This window comes from Podarcis raffonei, chromosome 10 (genome assembly GCF_027172205.1).
Source record: "Podarcis raffonei isolate rPodRaf1 chromosome 10, rPodRaf1.pri, whole genome shotgun sequence".
Lineage (NCBI taxonomy): Eukaryota > Metazoa > Chordata > Lepidosauria > Squamata > Lacertidae > Podarcis > Podarcis raffonei.
Genome location: NC_070611.1, coordinates 74,729,692 through 74,745,534, shown reverse-complemented (window position 1 = coordinate 74,745,534; position 15,843 = coordinate 74,729,692). Strand labels below are relative to the sequence as shown.

General features: G+C 47.9%; 2 protein-coding genes across 3 annotated transcripts in view; both read right to left on the bottom strand.

Moving 5' to 3' along the window:
* The window catches only part of LOC128421964 (oocyte zinc finger protein XlCOF6-like), a 121,370-nt gene that overhangs the window by 65,533 nt on the left and 39,994 nt on the right, over positions 1-15,843 (bottom strand). The window lies entirely within an intron of this gene.
* Positions 4,327-15,843, bottom strand: part of LOC128421999 (zinc finger protein 782-like) — a 43,085-nt gene continuing 31,568 nt past the window's right edge. The window contains exons 1-3 of one of the 2 annotated variants that reach the window (XM_053405442.1): positions 14,620-14,846; positions 13,589-13,761; positions 4,327-5,825 (exon numbers count right to left, since the gene is read on the bottom strand). In XM_053405442.1, the coding sequence (XP_053261417.1) occupies positions 4,477-5,310 (834 nt within the window). In that variant the 5' untranslated portion in view covers positions 5,311-5,825; positions 13,589-13,761; positions 14,620-14,846 and the 3' untranslated portion in view covers positions 4,327-4,476. Of the gene's footprint in view, positions 5,826-8,420; positions 8,594-13,588; positions 13,762-14,619; positions 14,847-15,843 lie in introns of those variants that run through there. The other variant, XM_053405441.1, reaches the window with a different exon arrangement.

Here is a 15,843-nt window from a genome sequence, read left to right as displayed (position 1 = left end):
GGACGAGGAACCCCAAACCCTTCTCCCCTCAGTCGCAAAAGATTCACATATCTTATAAATACAGGAAAACACGGTCTCTGCATTTTAAGAATGGGATTTACGGACTTTGTGTTTTATGAATGGGATTTATGAATAACCGAAGCCCAACAATCAAGAGCACTATGTTTTGACAGCTAGCCAATGGGGGAATCCGTAGACGGCTGAAACTGCCTCCAAACCAGCCTTTCAGCTCAGCCTTTGCACGATTGTCTCAGCGCCCTCCTGCTGCTAAGACTATGGGCAAAGTATATTAAATGTAGCCATTTTGGTTTCGATTGCCTAAAGTTGCTAGAATGTTACAAAGATTGTGTCTGAATGTATCCTTTCAGCTTGACAGCTCTGGGAATGATAACTAAATTTGTAAATTCATATAAAATCCATACTTTAACCGATTCTTCCCATTCCAACGCCATTTTAACTCTTAAGAAAAAGTAAATTTAGGCTTCACCCTCTTCCATGACCCTGGAAGCGGATAGTCACGTAGGCAGCAAAAACAGGGCCTCCTGCCATAATCCCCCGAGCCACACTTCGCCCCACCCTGGGAGTGACCAAGGGACGACAATAGACTTCCACAGAGGCAGTTGACCAAGCCAGGTTCTGAAAGCCCATCTCAGGAGAAGCCCTGAGGGCAAGGATGTAATTTGATTCTGAACTGATTTTAGAATGAATTGATTTTAGAATGTATTTCAATTAATTGATTGTGATTTTATGTAAACTATATTACTTTTACTGTTGTTAGCCGCTCTGAGCCTGGCTTTGGCTGGGGAGGGCGGGATATAAATATATTTTATTTTATTTTATTATTATAATTACAGTGGTACCTCGGGTTACAGACGCTTCAGGTTACAGACTCCGCTAACCCAGAAATAGTACCTCAGGGTAAGAACTTTGCTTCAGGATGAGAAGAGAAATAGTGTGGCGGTGGCACGGCAGCAGGAGACCCCATTACCTAAAGTGGTACCTCAGGTTAAGAACAGTTTCAGGTTAAGAACAGACCTCCAGAATGAATTAATTACTTAACCCGAGGTACTACTTTATTGTGTCGATAGTTTTATTGTTCTCTGGGTGATGGGTACTGGAGAGGTGTCCAGAGATGTATCTGATGGAGTGACCAACTGTTGCACTTGTGTAACCCTTTGATACCCCTCCCTATTTGTGACATACTAGTGAAGATGCTACTTGAAAAGTATTCTGGGTGAAGGGGGGGGGGAGTTTTAAAAGTCGATGTAAATTGTCCAGGGTTGTTCAAAAAAAGAGAGATGCAAGGAGCTCCAAAAGGACCTCTCCAAATGGGGTGAATGAGCAGAAAATACAGTTCATTGTCAATGAGATTAAAGTGATGCATGTTGGGACAAAAAAACCTACACCCATTAATATCATGTACAGGTTCATGGGTCTGAACTGGATTTCCCTGTGTGGGGAGAGGGGAGCTGGTCGCAGCAGGAGGGGGAGTCTCCCTGGATGCTTCAGCTGATGGCCTCCTCTTCTGGGTCTCCTAGCCCCCCCACTCCTCCCTCTGAGCCTGAACTGCTCTCTGCCCCAGCATCTTCCTGCTCACCAAACCCTGTTTCCTCCTCAGCTTGCAACACCTCCCCTCCCCCTCTGCTCCCTTTTCTCCCTCTATCTGCTCATCACCATCCCACCACCAGTCCCCAGGATCTGAGCCTTCTTCCCTTGTGGGTACCCCAGACTGGTGCCTCCCGCCCCCTGCACCCCTCCAGTCCATGACAGCAACAGCAACAACAAGAGTAAAATCAGTAGGATAGCAATATGCACTGTGGTCCTCTGGCAGGAAGACTCCCTAGCAGCATGATTGACTAATAACTTCTGGACTAGGGAAAAATATTATCCTCCCCAAACCCCAGAATAAGCAGTAGCTCTGGGGTTCCCCTATGTGGTTCATGAGTGAAGATGGGCCCATCAGGAGACTTTCCTGGTACCTGCAACCCATCCTTCCCCCTCTTGCAGTTAGGCTTGGGGGGGCGGGAATCTCCCATTAAATTTTAAGTTTTCTTCAGAACGTGCAGGGGGCAGGGATGAAGTTCTGTTGAATAAGTAGTGTTTGGAGATCATGCAGTGGTGGGGGTGACAGAGTTTGTGGCAAAAACCAGTCTGTCACACAAACACCCATCTTGAATGCTTGAGTACAGCAACTCCAAGGCCTGAGCCATGTATCGGCAGGGTAGGGGCCACGTGTAGAGCAATTCCCACACTGAGGTCAAAAACACACACAGAAGCAGCAGGACTTTTTCAGTAATAGTTTACTGAGCTTTCAAAGCATACAGTTCTCACTGGGACCCCAGTGAGGCACAAAACTTAGCTCCTGAGAACAAATCCAGTTTCAGCAGTAAAAAAAATACAGCATGCAGGATATCTAAGTCAGGCACACAATCTGGCAGAAGGGAGCAAGGGAGGAAAGAGGCTGGAAGGACACAGGGCAATGGAGGTGTGTCTTTCACTTCCTGCCACCTGGGAGGGAAGTCAGGAACTCGGCATCTGCAGGGGCTTCACGAAGCAAAGCTTTCTGCCGGCTGCTTCCAGGCAAACATGCAACACAAAAACACACGCTGTGATCTGTGTCGTATTGCCGTATCAGTTGTTTTTTTGTTTTGCTTTTTCCAAAAAAAAAATATTCATTTTATAACACAAATAAAGAACTCAAACAGAAATACAAACAAATTATTGTCATATCCTTATTTTCCTAATCATTGTTAAGTGGGCTTCCCCAAGTCCCACCTATCTGATTTTCATTTTACTTCATCTTTAGCAGTTTACATATATCATCGTTTCTAACCATCTTTTTTTAAAATCACTCTTAAAATCACTTCACATTTTATCACTTACAAATAATACTATTTTAAAATACACTATCTTCTACTTCTAAGCCTGCAGCCTATATCCACTTCCAAAGCTATTCTAAGATTTAAATATTAACATATTTTTTCAAATATTCCTTAAACTTCTTCCAATTCTTTCAATACTTCTTTCAATACTTTCATCAGTTCATTGTAAATACTTTCCCAGAAGTCTTTTTCCTTGGGGCACGTTCACCACATGTGGTAAAAGGTTCCTTCTTTTTCTTTACATTTCCAGCATTTATTATCATGAGTATGATACATTTTTGCAAACTTCACTGGTGTTAAATACCATCTATACATCATTTTCACCCATTTTTCTCTTAATACATTACAAGCTGTAAATTTGATTCCTTTTTCCACAATTTCTCCCAATCCACCATCATGATATTGTGCCCCACATGCCTGGCCCATTCAATCGTTACAGATTTCACTTGTACATCTTTTGTACGCCATTCCAGCAATAAATTATACATCTTAGATAGGTTTTTCGGTTTTGTATCTAATAATTCCGTTTCCAGTTTTGATTTCTCTCTTTGAAAACCAATTTTCTTATCCATTTTAAACACTTCATTTATCTGGATGTACTGGAACCTATCATCTAATTTATCTTTCAACGGATCACAAGGTCCCCTACTTCCATCAGAATAGCATTATACTTCAACCACGTATCTTTCATATTCAACCTTTTATGGGTCTTAGCTTCCAATGGTGAGCCAAATCACTTCTTTTTCAAGGGTTCTCGCAATGCGTCAGGGAATGGTCTGAAGCTGAGTATGTAGGAATGCATTCTCAGGCAGATCAGCTTTCCTGGGAGCTGGAGGGGGGGAATTGACCCTCCTCTTTTGCAGTGGTCTCAGAAGCAGGGAGTGACACTGATACAGAGCAGATTAGACAGGAGTTACCTAGCTAAGAGATAAGGACAAGAGAAACAGACTCAGCTGGCCCTGAAGCAGGAATATGGATTTCTTTGGAGATCATTGCTGGGAAGAAGAGTGGACTCTGAGAGGAACATGTCCCACACTCCATACATCTAAATGGGTTCTCCCTTGTGAGAGTCCCTAGATGTTTCTTAAACATTCCATTATAATTAAATCACTTTCTGTAATCTTTCCATTTAAACTGCTTCTCCTCATGTCTGTTGATGGTTTGTAGGGTTTTAACTCTTAAAGTTCAACCTGTGCATGAGTCTGTTGATTTAGAACTTCCACAAGTACTGGACCTCCACCTCTATCTAACTTCCTGACAATTATATGGTTTGTCTCTTATGTGAGTTTGTTAATGTAAATCAAGGAGTCTACTGTGACTGAAGCTCCTTCCAGAGGCCAAACATTTAACTGGCTTTTCTGATGTGGGTCTGAGGTGTTTTCTAAGATTTCCACTATGGCTGAAGTTTTGTCCGCACTCCATGCATTTAAATGGTTTCTCCCCTGTGTGAGTTCGCTGGTGTAATCTAAGGTCTCCATTCTGACTGAAACTCTTTCCGCACTCCATACATTCATATGGTTTCTCCCCTGTGTGAGTCTGTTGATGTCTTCTAAGCTTTCCAGTTTCACAAAAGCTCTTTCCACACTCCATACATTTATACAGTTTCTCCCCTGTGAGTCTGTAGATGAATATTGAGGTGTCCACTCTGACTGAAGCTCTTTCCGCACTCCATACATTTATATGGTTTTTCACCCGTGTGAGTCCGTTGATGTCTTCTAAGATTTCCAGTTTCACAAAAGCTCTTTCCACACTCCATACATATAAATGGTTTCTCCCCTGTGTGAGTCCGTTGATGTCTTCTAAGCTTTCCAGTTTCACAAAAGCTCTTTCCACACTCTATACATTTATACAGTTTCTCCCCTGTGTGAGTCTGTAGATGAATATTGAGGTGTCCACTCAGACTGAAGCTCTTTCCGCACTCCATACATTTATATGGTTTCTCCCCTCTGTGAGTCTGTTGATGTTTTCTAAGGTGTGCATTATCACTAAAGCTCTTTCCACACTCCATACATTTAAATGGTTTCTCCCCTGTGTGAGTCTGTTGATGTCTTCTAAGGTGTGCATTATCACTAAAGCTCTTTCCACACTCCATACATTTAAATGGTTTCTCTCCTCTGTGAGTCCGTTGATGTCTTCTAAGTTCTGCATTGAAACCGAAGCTCTTTCCACACTCAATACATTTAAATGGTTTCTCTCTTCTGTGAGTCCGTTGATGTCTTCTAAGTTCTGCATTGAAACTGAAGCTCTTTCCACACTCCATACATTTAAATGGTTTCTCCCCTCTGTGAGTCCGCTGATGTCTTCTAAGTTCTGCATTGAAACCGAAGCTCTTTCCACACTCCATGCATTTAAATGGTTTCTCCCCTGTGTGAGTCTGTTGATGTTTTCTACAGTTTCTAATATCACTAAAGCTCTTTCCACACTCCATGCATTTAAATGGTTTCTCGCCTGTATGAGTCCGTTGATGTAAAGTATCCCCTCTGACTGAAGTTCTTTCCGCACTCCATACATTTAAATGGTTTCTCCACTGTGTGAGTCTGGTGATGTAAATTGAGGTGTCCACTCTGACTAAAGCTCTTTCCACTCTCCATACATTTGTATGGTTTCTCTCCTGTGTGAATACGTTGATGTATATTGAGGGATCCACTCTGACTGAAGTTCTTCCCACACTGCATGCATTTGAATCCTTTCTTGCCCATGTTAATCTGCTGATGTATTCTAAGTTTTCCAATATCAGTGAAACTCTTTCTACACTCCTTACCTTTCAATGGTTTCTCCCCTGTCGGAGGTCATTGATGTGAATTATGTGTGCTCATTCTATGAAGCATAATCCACATTTCACACATTTTAATTTCTCTTTCTAATGAAACAAAAGGTGTCCCATCTCCTGGAGTTCTGACTGTCTTCTCCATCTCCTTCTTCAGAGTGGGAGGAAAGGAAATCCTGTTTGAGTTTCAAGGAAGAGAACAAATGGAAAGAGAGCACATCAAATGCCATTAGCAGCTTTTCTTATTTCAACATCTCCTACATTCCCCCGCCTCCTACCCATGTTCCAAGTTTTGAGGAAATAAAGATGCAATGATGTCAAATGATAGTAATGCATCAGCAACCTTTCATTATCCTCAATCATCATTAATGAAGCAGCATGATCTTGGAATGCAGCCTTCTCAAATCAATTGTTTCCTCACAGGAAAGGCAGCTGCTCTCTGTCCATGAAAAGGCCCTCTCTTTCTCTGGTTCATTGTTCCTTTGGACAATTCCCATCCTCTGCGTCATAATCCTCCATCCACCACCACCCCTTTTCACCTCTAAATCTTCAGCAGTCACCTGCACAGTCCCATTGGCCTCAGAAGATCCATGTGGACCATTTTGGGAGGCCCAGGTCTACATCTTTTCCAGGGACTTTGGTCTGGGTCAGTCAGAGAACTAGTGACCAGTTTTGGTGCTTGGAGTCAGCTGAATGGGTGCTCAGAGAAGCTTCTTTTCTTGGAGATGGACCTCTGTCTACATGCCTCACATTGCATGGAGAGAGCAGGAGAAGCAGAAGGAAAGCAGCTGGCGCATGGGAATCCCAGACGGAAATACCCACCACAATGGTTCTTTATAATAATGATGTGCTGCCTGATCTCTTGCACCGTCTTCTGACACAGGACTATCCTAATCTGGCTCTGAAAAGCAGGATATTCAAGGCAAGGAGATAACTGTACTTCATGGTAGGTAGCCAGATAGTCCAGTAGCACCTTAGAGACCAACTAAGTTTGTTTTAGGTATAAGCTTTGGTGTGCATGCACACTTCTTCATATAGTGAAGGGTAGTGGGAGATGGTAGTAGGAGTACCCTTATGAGGAACAGCCCCACCCCAACCTCCCATGATATATAAGGGTCTGGTGACATCTGTTTCAGTGTATCTGAAGAAGTGTGCATGCACACGAAAGCTTATACCTAGAACAAACTTAGTTGGTCTCTAAGGTGCTACGGGAATATTTTGTAATTTTTTATTTCAACTGCGTCATACCAACACGGCTACCTACCTGGATCTAGATGTCATGGGGTGTTGGGGATAAGTAGTTCCTTGGGTGGGGGACATGTCCTGCACCTCCTGGGGTCATTTTTCCACCCTTGGTCCCCACCCTGCACTCAGCTCTCACCTGTGGCTTCCAGAAGCTGTCAGCATGCAACAGGGGTTCAAGCAACAGCTTCAACCGGCCAGCTAAACCAGGTGAGGAAAGCTGATGGGTCTCAAATCCTTGGGGGGCTGGGAATTCTGCTGCATCTGAAGTCAAGTCCTGGTGGATGGAGAGGAGGAGAACAACCGTGAATCCCACAGTCCAGAAGGCAGATTCTGCCCGTGCTGAAGAGGAAAGTGAAGGACAGGTGGGGCACGTCCACCTGGAGGTTTGTGATCTAGTCCCAGCGTTACTCTGACATTGAATTATATATAAATTACAGTATTGAAATGCGCCTGCTCCCACTTCCTATTCTGATATTACTCTACTCTGCTTGTCTGTTTCTTACTTGAGTGCTGTTTTGGAATGCTAAGTCAGGGTTTTACTGTGAGTTACATTTTTGCTATTTTTTGGATCCTGTTATGCTTCTCTGTCTTCAGTACAGTCATACCTCATGTTACGTTTGCTTCAGGTTGTGCGTTTCTGTCTTGTGTCCCATGGCAACCCAGTTACTTCCGGGTTTTGCCGCTCGCGCATGCGCAGACGTGCAAAATGATGTCACATGCATTCGCAGCAGTGAATCGTGACCTGCACACGCGCAGACGTGGTTTGTGTTCTGCCCATGTTGCGAATGGGCCTCCGGAACGGATCCCGTTCGCAACCAGAGGTACCACTGTAATAGATTTCTCAGTTGAATTACTTTTTTGCTGCCTTTGAGCATTTTTTGCTACTCTGCTAATTATGCGTGGAACTTGCTCTGGAGATCGTTATGGAGGAACAAGATCTGCAACCTTAAGCCATAAACAGCCTCGGCCCTGTGGACCTGAAGGAGCGTCTCCACCCCCATCACTCAGTCTGGACAGGGAGGTCCTCCTCCGAGGGTCTTCTGCTGGTTCCCTTGCTGGCAGAAGTGAAGTTCCTGGGAACCAGACAGAGGGCCTCCTGCCCCATGGAATGCCCTCCCTTCAGAGGGCAAGGAAATGGGCAACTCTCTGACATTTAGAAGACAGCTGCATTGGGATGTTTTTAATGTTTGATGTTTTACTGTCTTTTTTATGTACTTTAAGCTCCCTGGAGTGGCTGGGGAAACCCAACCAGATGGGCAGGCTATAAATACTGCAATTATTCTTATCATCCCCCTGAGCACGGCCTTGGCTGGGGAGGGTGGGGTATAAATAAAATTTTATTTTTATTATTATTATTATCATCATCATCTTGTGATTTTTAAAAGTTATTTTGGAATTCGTACTGCAATATCAGCTCACGAAATGTTATGGGTGGAGAAAATCACAGGGTTGCCGTAAACGATAATCCCACCCACAAACTTTCATTCACATAGAGTCTGTAAATTTGGGAAGGTCACACACCTCACCTGTGCTAATACTGGCAGTCTTTGGCCTGTATAGGCACACCCTGTGTGTAGAGACTCCAGCCACAGGTACTGTCTACCATGAAAATGGGTCCTTTGACTGGGAAGATTCATGGAATTGCTATCATCGGATGCTGAAGGATTGTATCTCAGCTTGTCAGTCACTCTGACATTGCCTAAAAAGAATAAGAGGAACAGAAATGCTTTTGAGGTGCATCTTCCATATCAATCCTGAGAGCCATTCCATGGACTCTGCACCTGTTTCTGATGACAGGTGTACATTATTCTCATCCTCAGTGGAAAAGACAATAAAGATGGAAGCCTGAGAGAGAGGAAAAGGTTTCTGGCTGCTTCCTGGGTGGGATTGCGGAAACCAAGAGCCGCTTCTGAGAAGGCCTCCCCCCTCCTCTCGGGATTTCCTCTCCTCTCCAGGGGACCAATGGTTGGACTGGGCAGAAGCGCTGTGTCTGGACAGGGCAGGGGCTTATGGGGTGGGAAGAGGATGGAGCTTGCAGGAAGGAAGGGGTGGGGGGACACGACCCCCCACTTTCCAGGGATCCCTCTCTGGTCGCCTTGAAGGGGTGGCCCATTCCTGGGTGGGAGGGAGAAGCCAAAGCGCCCCCTCTGGAGATTCCTCAAGGAAGCCACAATGGAGTGGTCTCCCCAAAGACTGGTCTTCCTAGCTCTCCCCCCCCCCAATACTGCTGGGATGCTCCCCTCCCCCCCCACTTCCTCGACCCCCTGCCTCTCTCCCAGCGTCTCCCCTGCACCCAGAGGCCCCCTTGGCCCGGCCCAACCCTCGCCATGCGCGCCCCATCTTTCCATCCGGAGGGGCCACCCCAATACGAGAGGGGAGGGACGGGTCTCTATCCAAGCGCCTGTAGCGCCTGTTAACCCTTTCATGGCCCGACTCTCTTCCCGCGAACCCCACAGCGCTCCGGGGCAAGGAGGCCCTCGTGAGGACTCCCTGGGTGGGGGCCCCATGTCAGCCCCTGCCAAGGCGCCTAAGGGGCCAAGGAAAGCCCTTTACCTCTTTTAACTCGCTCCCGATTCTCCTTTCCTTTCCTGCAACATCCACGGGGAGGGGGGTTTTCCGAAAGCGCGCGCCCCTAGAGCTATGGAGCAGAGCAGCAATTTGGCGCAGAAGCTCCACTTCCGGGAGAAGCAGGCGGGGGGGGGAGGGGGCTCACACCCGACATTCCCAGAACAGAAGCAGACTTGCGAGGAGGAGGAGAAGGAAGAGGAGCAACGTCTGGGGGCGGGATTTGGGGCAGTGCGGGAAGGGCTGAGAGAGTGATATGCTGGGAGGGAAGGGAAAGAATTGAGGGGGGGAGGAGAGGAAGCCCCCCCCTCCCCTCCTCTTTCTGGGGATCAGGAGAGTGGGAGAGGGGCTGATCCCGGCAATCCAATTGCAAAGTGGGGTCCCGCACAAACAGTGTTTACATTGCAAATTCCTTCCCTCCCCCACCCCACGCCATGAACTTAGATCCGTCCCTGTTTTAGGTATTGGTGCACCAGGAATGGGGGGGCGGTTAAACGACTCCCCAAAAACCCCAAGTCCCCAACGCAGCCTCTGACTAAGGCCAGGACAGTGACCATTGACACAGGCACCTTCCATGCACAACAGCAAAGAGGCTCAGAAAAGCAACCTATAAAATTGTAGCAGTAAGCGGATCCCATGAATCGGACTGTTTCCTCCGACTACCCAATACTGTATTGAAAACTGAAGAAGCTTCAAATAATTGCCAACATTCAACGGTTTGACGGATTTCCTGGGTTCCAACGCCTAATGACTCCTCTGGAATTGGGGGATCCAGGGCTCCCCCTGACTCCATAATCGCTTAGCAGGCAGGAGGCGATCAAGGGCAGCACATGCCCCAGGCAGAAATCCATCAAGATGGTGGGTTGAATCCTGATGCATTCAGAGGAGAAGCAGAGGAAAGCCTTGCAGATAGGGGGATGGGTAAATACTATTATGGTTCTTTGGGCTGTATATTCTCTCCCTGCTTATTTGACTTATATGCAGAATTCATCATGCGAAAGGCTGGGCTGGATGAATCCCAAACCGGAATTAAGATTGCCGGAAGAAATATCAGCAACCTCAGATATGCAGATGACACAATCTTGAGGGCAGAAAGTGAGGAGGAATTAAAGAACCTTTTAAATGAAGGTGAAAGAGGAGAGCGCAAAATATGGTCTGAAGCTCAACATCAAAAAAACGAAGATCATGGCCACTGGTCCCATCACCTCCTGGGAAATAGAAGGGGAAGAAATGGAGGCAGTGAGAGATTTCACTTTCTTGGGCGCCATGATCACTGCAGATGGTCATGAAATTAAAAGACGCCTGCTCCTTGGGAGAAAAGCAATGACAAACACAAACAGCATCTTAAAAAGCAGAGACATCACCTTGCCAACAAAGGTCCGTATAGTAAAAGTTATGGTTTTCCCAGTAGTGATGTATGGAAGTGAGAGCTGGACCATAAAGAAGGCTGATCGCCAAAGAATGGATGCTTTTGAATTCTGGTGCTGGAGGAGACTCTTGAGAGTCCCATGGACTGGAAGAAGATCAAACCTCTCCATTCTGAAGGAAATCAGCCCTGAGTGCTCACTGGAAGGACAGATCGTGAAGCTGAGGCTCCAAGACTCTGGAGTTTAGTCAAACTCATGCTGGTAGCTTTGAGAACACTGTCCCACCATCTCGTCCTCTGTGTCCCCTTCTCCTTGCGTCCTCCATCTTTCCCAACATCAGGGTCTTTTCTCTTCTCATGAGGTGGCCAAAGTCTTGGAGCCCCAGCTTCAGGATCTGTCCAGCTTCAGGATCTGTCCTTCCAGTGAGCAGTCCCTCCACAGGGGCCCCTTGGGCCTGATCCTGCAGGGCTCACCTGATGTTCTGATGCAAGTGAGCCCTCCTTTCTCCTTCAAGGTGAACAGGGTTTCCCAAACTTGGGTCTCCAGCTGTTTTTGGACTTTAGCTGCCATCACCCCTAGCTAGCAAGACTAGTGGTCAGGGATGATGGTGGAAAAGATCATAAAACAGCTCCTCCTTAAGGGATGCAAGAGGAGCCCGTCTGGGAAACCGTAAGTCTCCCAAAGGTTGGAGAAACTAACAGAGACCAACCAGAGCAAAGCGGTTGCTAAGTCTGATCTTTTATGAAGGTAAAAAAGGTAAAGGGCCCCTGGACTTTTAAGTCCAGTCAAAGGTGACTATGGGGTTGTGACATTCATTTTGCTGTCAGGCCCAGGAAGCCACTGTTTGTCCACAGACAGCTTCCTGGGTCATGTCGCCAGCATGACTAAAGCGCTTCTGGCACAACAGGACACCGTGACAGAAACCAGAGTGCACTAGACCGGTTGGTTAAAGGCATACAGGTCGGAGCCAAACAGTATAAATTGAGAGCAACAACAACCACAACAGCACCTTAGGGACCAACTAAGTTTCTTCTAGGTATAAGCTTCCGTGTGCATGCACACTTCTTCATATAGTGAAGGGTAGTGTGAGATGGTAGTAGGAGTACCCTTATGAGAAAAACCCCAACCCACCCTCCCACGATATACAAGGGTCTGGTGACATCTGTGTCAGTGTATCTGAAGAAGTGTGCAAGCACACGAAAACTTATACCCAGAACAAAATTAGCTGGTCCCTAAGGTCCTACTGTACTATTTTTTAATTTTTTATTTCAACTGTGTCAGACCAATACGGCTCCCTACCTGAATCGAGATGTCATGGGGTGTTGGGGAGCAGTAGTTCCTTTGGTGGGGGACATGTCCTACACCTTCTGGGGTCATTTTTCCACCCTTGGTCCCCACCCTGCACTCAGCTCTCACCTGTGGCTTCCAGAAGCTGTCAGCATGCAACAGGGGTTCAAGCAACGGCTTCAACCGGCCGGCTAAACCAGGTGAGGAAAGCTGATGGGTCTCAAATCCTTGGGGGGCTGGGGAATTCTGCTGCACCTGAAGTCAAGTCCTGGTGGATGGAGAGGAGGAGAACAACCGTGAATCCCAAAGTCCAGAAGGCAGATTCTGCCCGTGCGGAAGAGGACAGTGAAGGGGAGATGGGGCACGTCCACCTGGAGGCTTTTTATCTAGTCCCAGGGTTACTCTGACATTGAATTATATATAAATTACAGTATTGAAATGTGCCTGCTCCCACTTCCTATTCTGTTATTACTCTACTCTGCTTGTCTGTTTCTTACTTGAGTGCTGTTTTGGAATGCTAAGTCAGGGTTTTACTGTGAGTTACATTTTTGCTATTTTTGGATCCTGTTATTCTTATCAGTCTTCGGCTGCGCAAAGAGGGAGAACTGCGCAGCGCCCCTTCAGCGAGGCGCCTGTCCTGGCTTCTGCCTTAGCCTCTTCATCCTGCTGCCCTTGGCACTGTTATCCCAGAAGCCAGAACAGCCACACAGTATCCCAGAAGCCAGATTCCTCTTGCTGTTCTGGCTTCTGGGATTCAAAAATTTTTTTTTCTTGGATTCCTCCCCCCAAAACTAGGTGTGTCTTATAGAGCGAAAAATACGGTAGGTACCGCTCCGGCGGGAAGGTAAATGGCGTTTCCATGCGCTGCTGTGGTTCGCCAGAAGCGGCTTAGTCATGCTGGCCACATGACCCGGAAGCTGTACGCCGGCTCCCTCGGCCAATAAAGCGAGATGAGCGCTGCAACCCCAGAGTCGGCCACGACTGGACCTAATGGTCAGGGGTCCCTTTACCTTTATCTATATGTACTGTAAGCTGCCCAGAGCGGCTGGGGGAAAATACTAATACTATAACGTCTAGAGTGGTACCTCAGGTTACAGGCGCTTCAGGTTACAGACTCTGCTAACCCAGAAATAGTACCTTTTGTTAAGAACTTTGCTTCAGGATGAGGACAGAAATCCTGCTCTGGCGGCGCGGCGGCAGCAGGAGGCCCCATTAGCTAAAGTGGTGCTTCAGGTTAAGAACAGTTTCAGATTAAGAATGGACCTGCAGAACGAATTCAGTTCGTAACCCGAGGTACCACTGTACTATTATTATTATCTTCTGATTTTTTGTAGTTATTTTGGAATTTTTACTGCAATATTAGCTTACGAAATGTTATGGGCAGAGAAAATCACAGGGTTGCCGTAAATTATAATCCCACCCACAAACTCTCATTCACATACAGTCTGTAAATTTGGGAATGACACACACCTCACCTGTGCTAATACTGGCAGTCTTTGGCCTGCACAGGCACATCCTGTGTGTAGAGCCTCCAGCCACAGGCACTGTCTATCATGAAAATGGGTCCTTTGACTGGGAAGATTCATGGAGTCACTGTCATCAGATGCTGATGGGTTTTATCTCAGCTTGTCAGTCACTCTGACATTGCCTATGAAGAATAAGAGGAACAGAAATGCTTTTGAGGTGCAACTTCTGTATCAATCCTGAGAGCCATTCCATGGACTCTGCACCCCTGTTTCTGAGGACAGGTGTACATTATCCTCATCCTCAGTGGAAAAGACATTAAAGATGGAAGCCTGAGAGAGAGGAAAAACTTTCTGGCTGCTTCCTGGGTGGGATTGCGGAAACCAAGAGCCGCTTCTGAGAAGGCCTCCCCCCTCCTTTCAGGATTTCCTCTCCTCTCCAGGGGAACAATGGTTGGACTGGGCAGAAGCGCTGCATCCGGACAGGGCAGGGGCTTATGGGGTGGGAAGAGGATGGAGCTTGCAGGAAGAAAGGGTGGGGGGACAGGACCCCCACTTTCCAGGGATCCCTCTCTGGTCGCCTTGAAGGGGGGCTTGATTCCTGGGCGGGAGGGGGAAGGCAAGGCGACCCCTTCGAAGATTGCCCAAAGAAGCCACGATTGAGACGCCCCCCAAAAAAACTGGTCTTCCTATCTCCCCCCCCCCAGTGCTCCTCTTCCCTTCCCCCCTCCCTCTCTCCCGCAGTTTCCCCTGCACTCTAGCGCGACTGACACCTCGCCCTGCGCCCCCATCTCTCCATCCTAGGGCCCCCCCCGAACAGGAGCAAGGGAGGGACTGGGGGTCTCTATCCAGGCGTCTCTCGCGCCCCTTAACCCTTTCATGGGACGCGCGGAGCCTGGGAAACGGGGCGAGGGATCCGCCCTGCGAGGAAAGCTCCCTTCGCAGCGTGCGCGGAGGGATCCAGGCCCCACGGAAGGCGCTTGGGGGAGCTGGCGGGGTCTATGGGTCCTTTTCTCCCCTCTCCCCCCCCCGGACCCCTTTACCTCTTTGTCCTCGCTCCCGATTCTCCTTTCCTGCAACATCCACGAGGGGTGGGGGGGTCCCCTGCCTCCTCCCTCCCCTTTCCGAAAGCGCGCCCCCCCCCAGAGCTACGGCGCAGAGCAGCAATCCGGAGTGGAAGCTCCACTTCCGGGAGAAGCAGGCAGGTTGGGAGGGGGCTCACCCCCCCCCACATTCCTGGAGCAGAAGCCGGATTGGAGAAGGAGGAAGGGGTGGGATGTTTGGGGGCGGGATCTGGGGTTGTGGGGGCGAGGTGAGAGGAGGATGTGCCGGGAGGGGAGGGAAAGAATTGAGGGGGGGGGGGAGAAGGTTCCGGAGATCCAGCTGCAAAGTGGGTCCCGTCCCTCCGACAAGGTTTGCATTGCAACATCCTCCCCTCCCCCACCCCACGAGCTTAGATCCCTCCGTGTTTTAGGTCTTGGCGCTGTTCAAACCAGGAATAGGGGGCAGCTAAACGACCCCCCCCCCAAATCCCAGCTCCCCACCCCAGCCTCTGACTCAGGCCAGGACAATGACCGTGGACACTGTAGCAGGAAACCCCCCCCCCCAATCATTCAGTTTCTACAAACTTCACACACACTCACACTCACACACTGCATACGCTATACTTCTCTTATAAATTCATAGAAAATCAACCAAAATCGAATTTGCACTGTTCCACTTCTATTTTACTCCATGAAGGAAGGACTACAAAATGGGGAAGGGTTGATACAGGGCACCCATAATTCCTTGAGCATACCAGCACATCCACAGGAGCCCTGCCCAGTTGCTATGCCAACCCTGATGGTCCTAGACAGAAGACCATCAAGATCACAAAGAACTTGCATATAGGAGTGGATTCAGCACAGACTGGAACAAAGGACAATAATCAGCTCTTCCCTCTGGGGGCAGGAAACTGCAAACTCCCCGCTGTCACCTGGAAAGTACTCATGGGGAGGGGGAAATGGGGAACCAGCCAGGTGCCAGGGCACTCAGGTTACCACCACAACTCCTCCCTCAACCCCTCCTTTCTGTGATGTATGTATGATGTTTCTGGGGGTGGGCTTGACCTACAGGGTGGCAATTTGAAAAGTCTTTATAAGCCCTTGCACAGCATTTTTCTGGGTCCTTCCTCTCTCCTGCAAGTGAGGGGAGCACCCTGTTGCAACAGTTCAATAAAGGCCAAGCCTACAGGCTGCTGTTTTGCTCCAAGTTATCCTGGTTGGTGT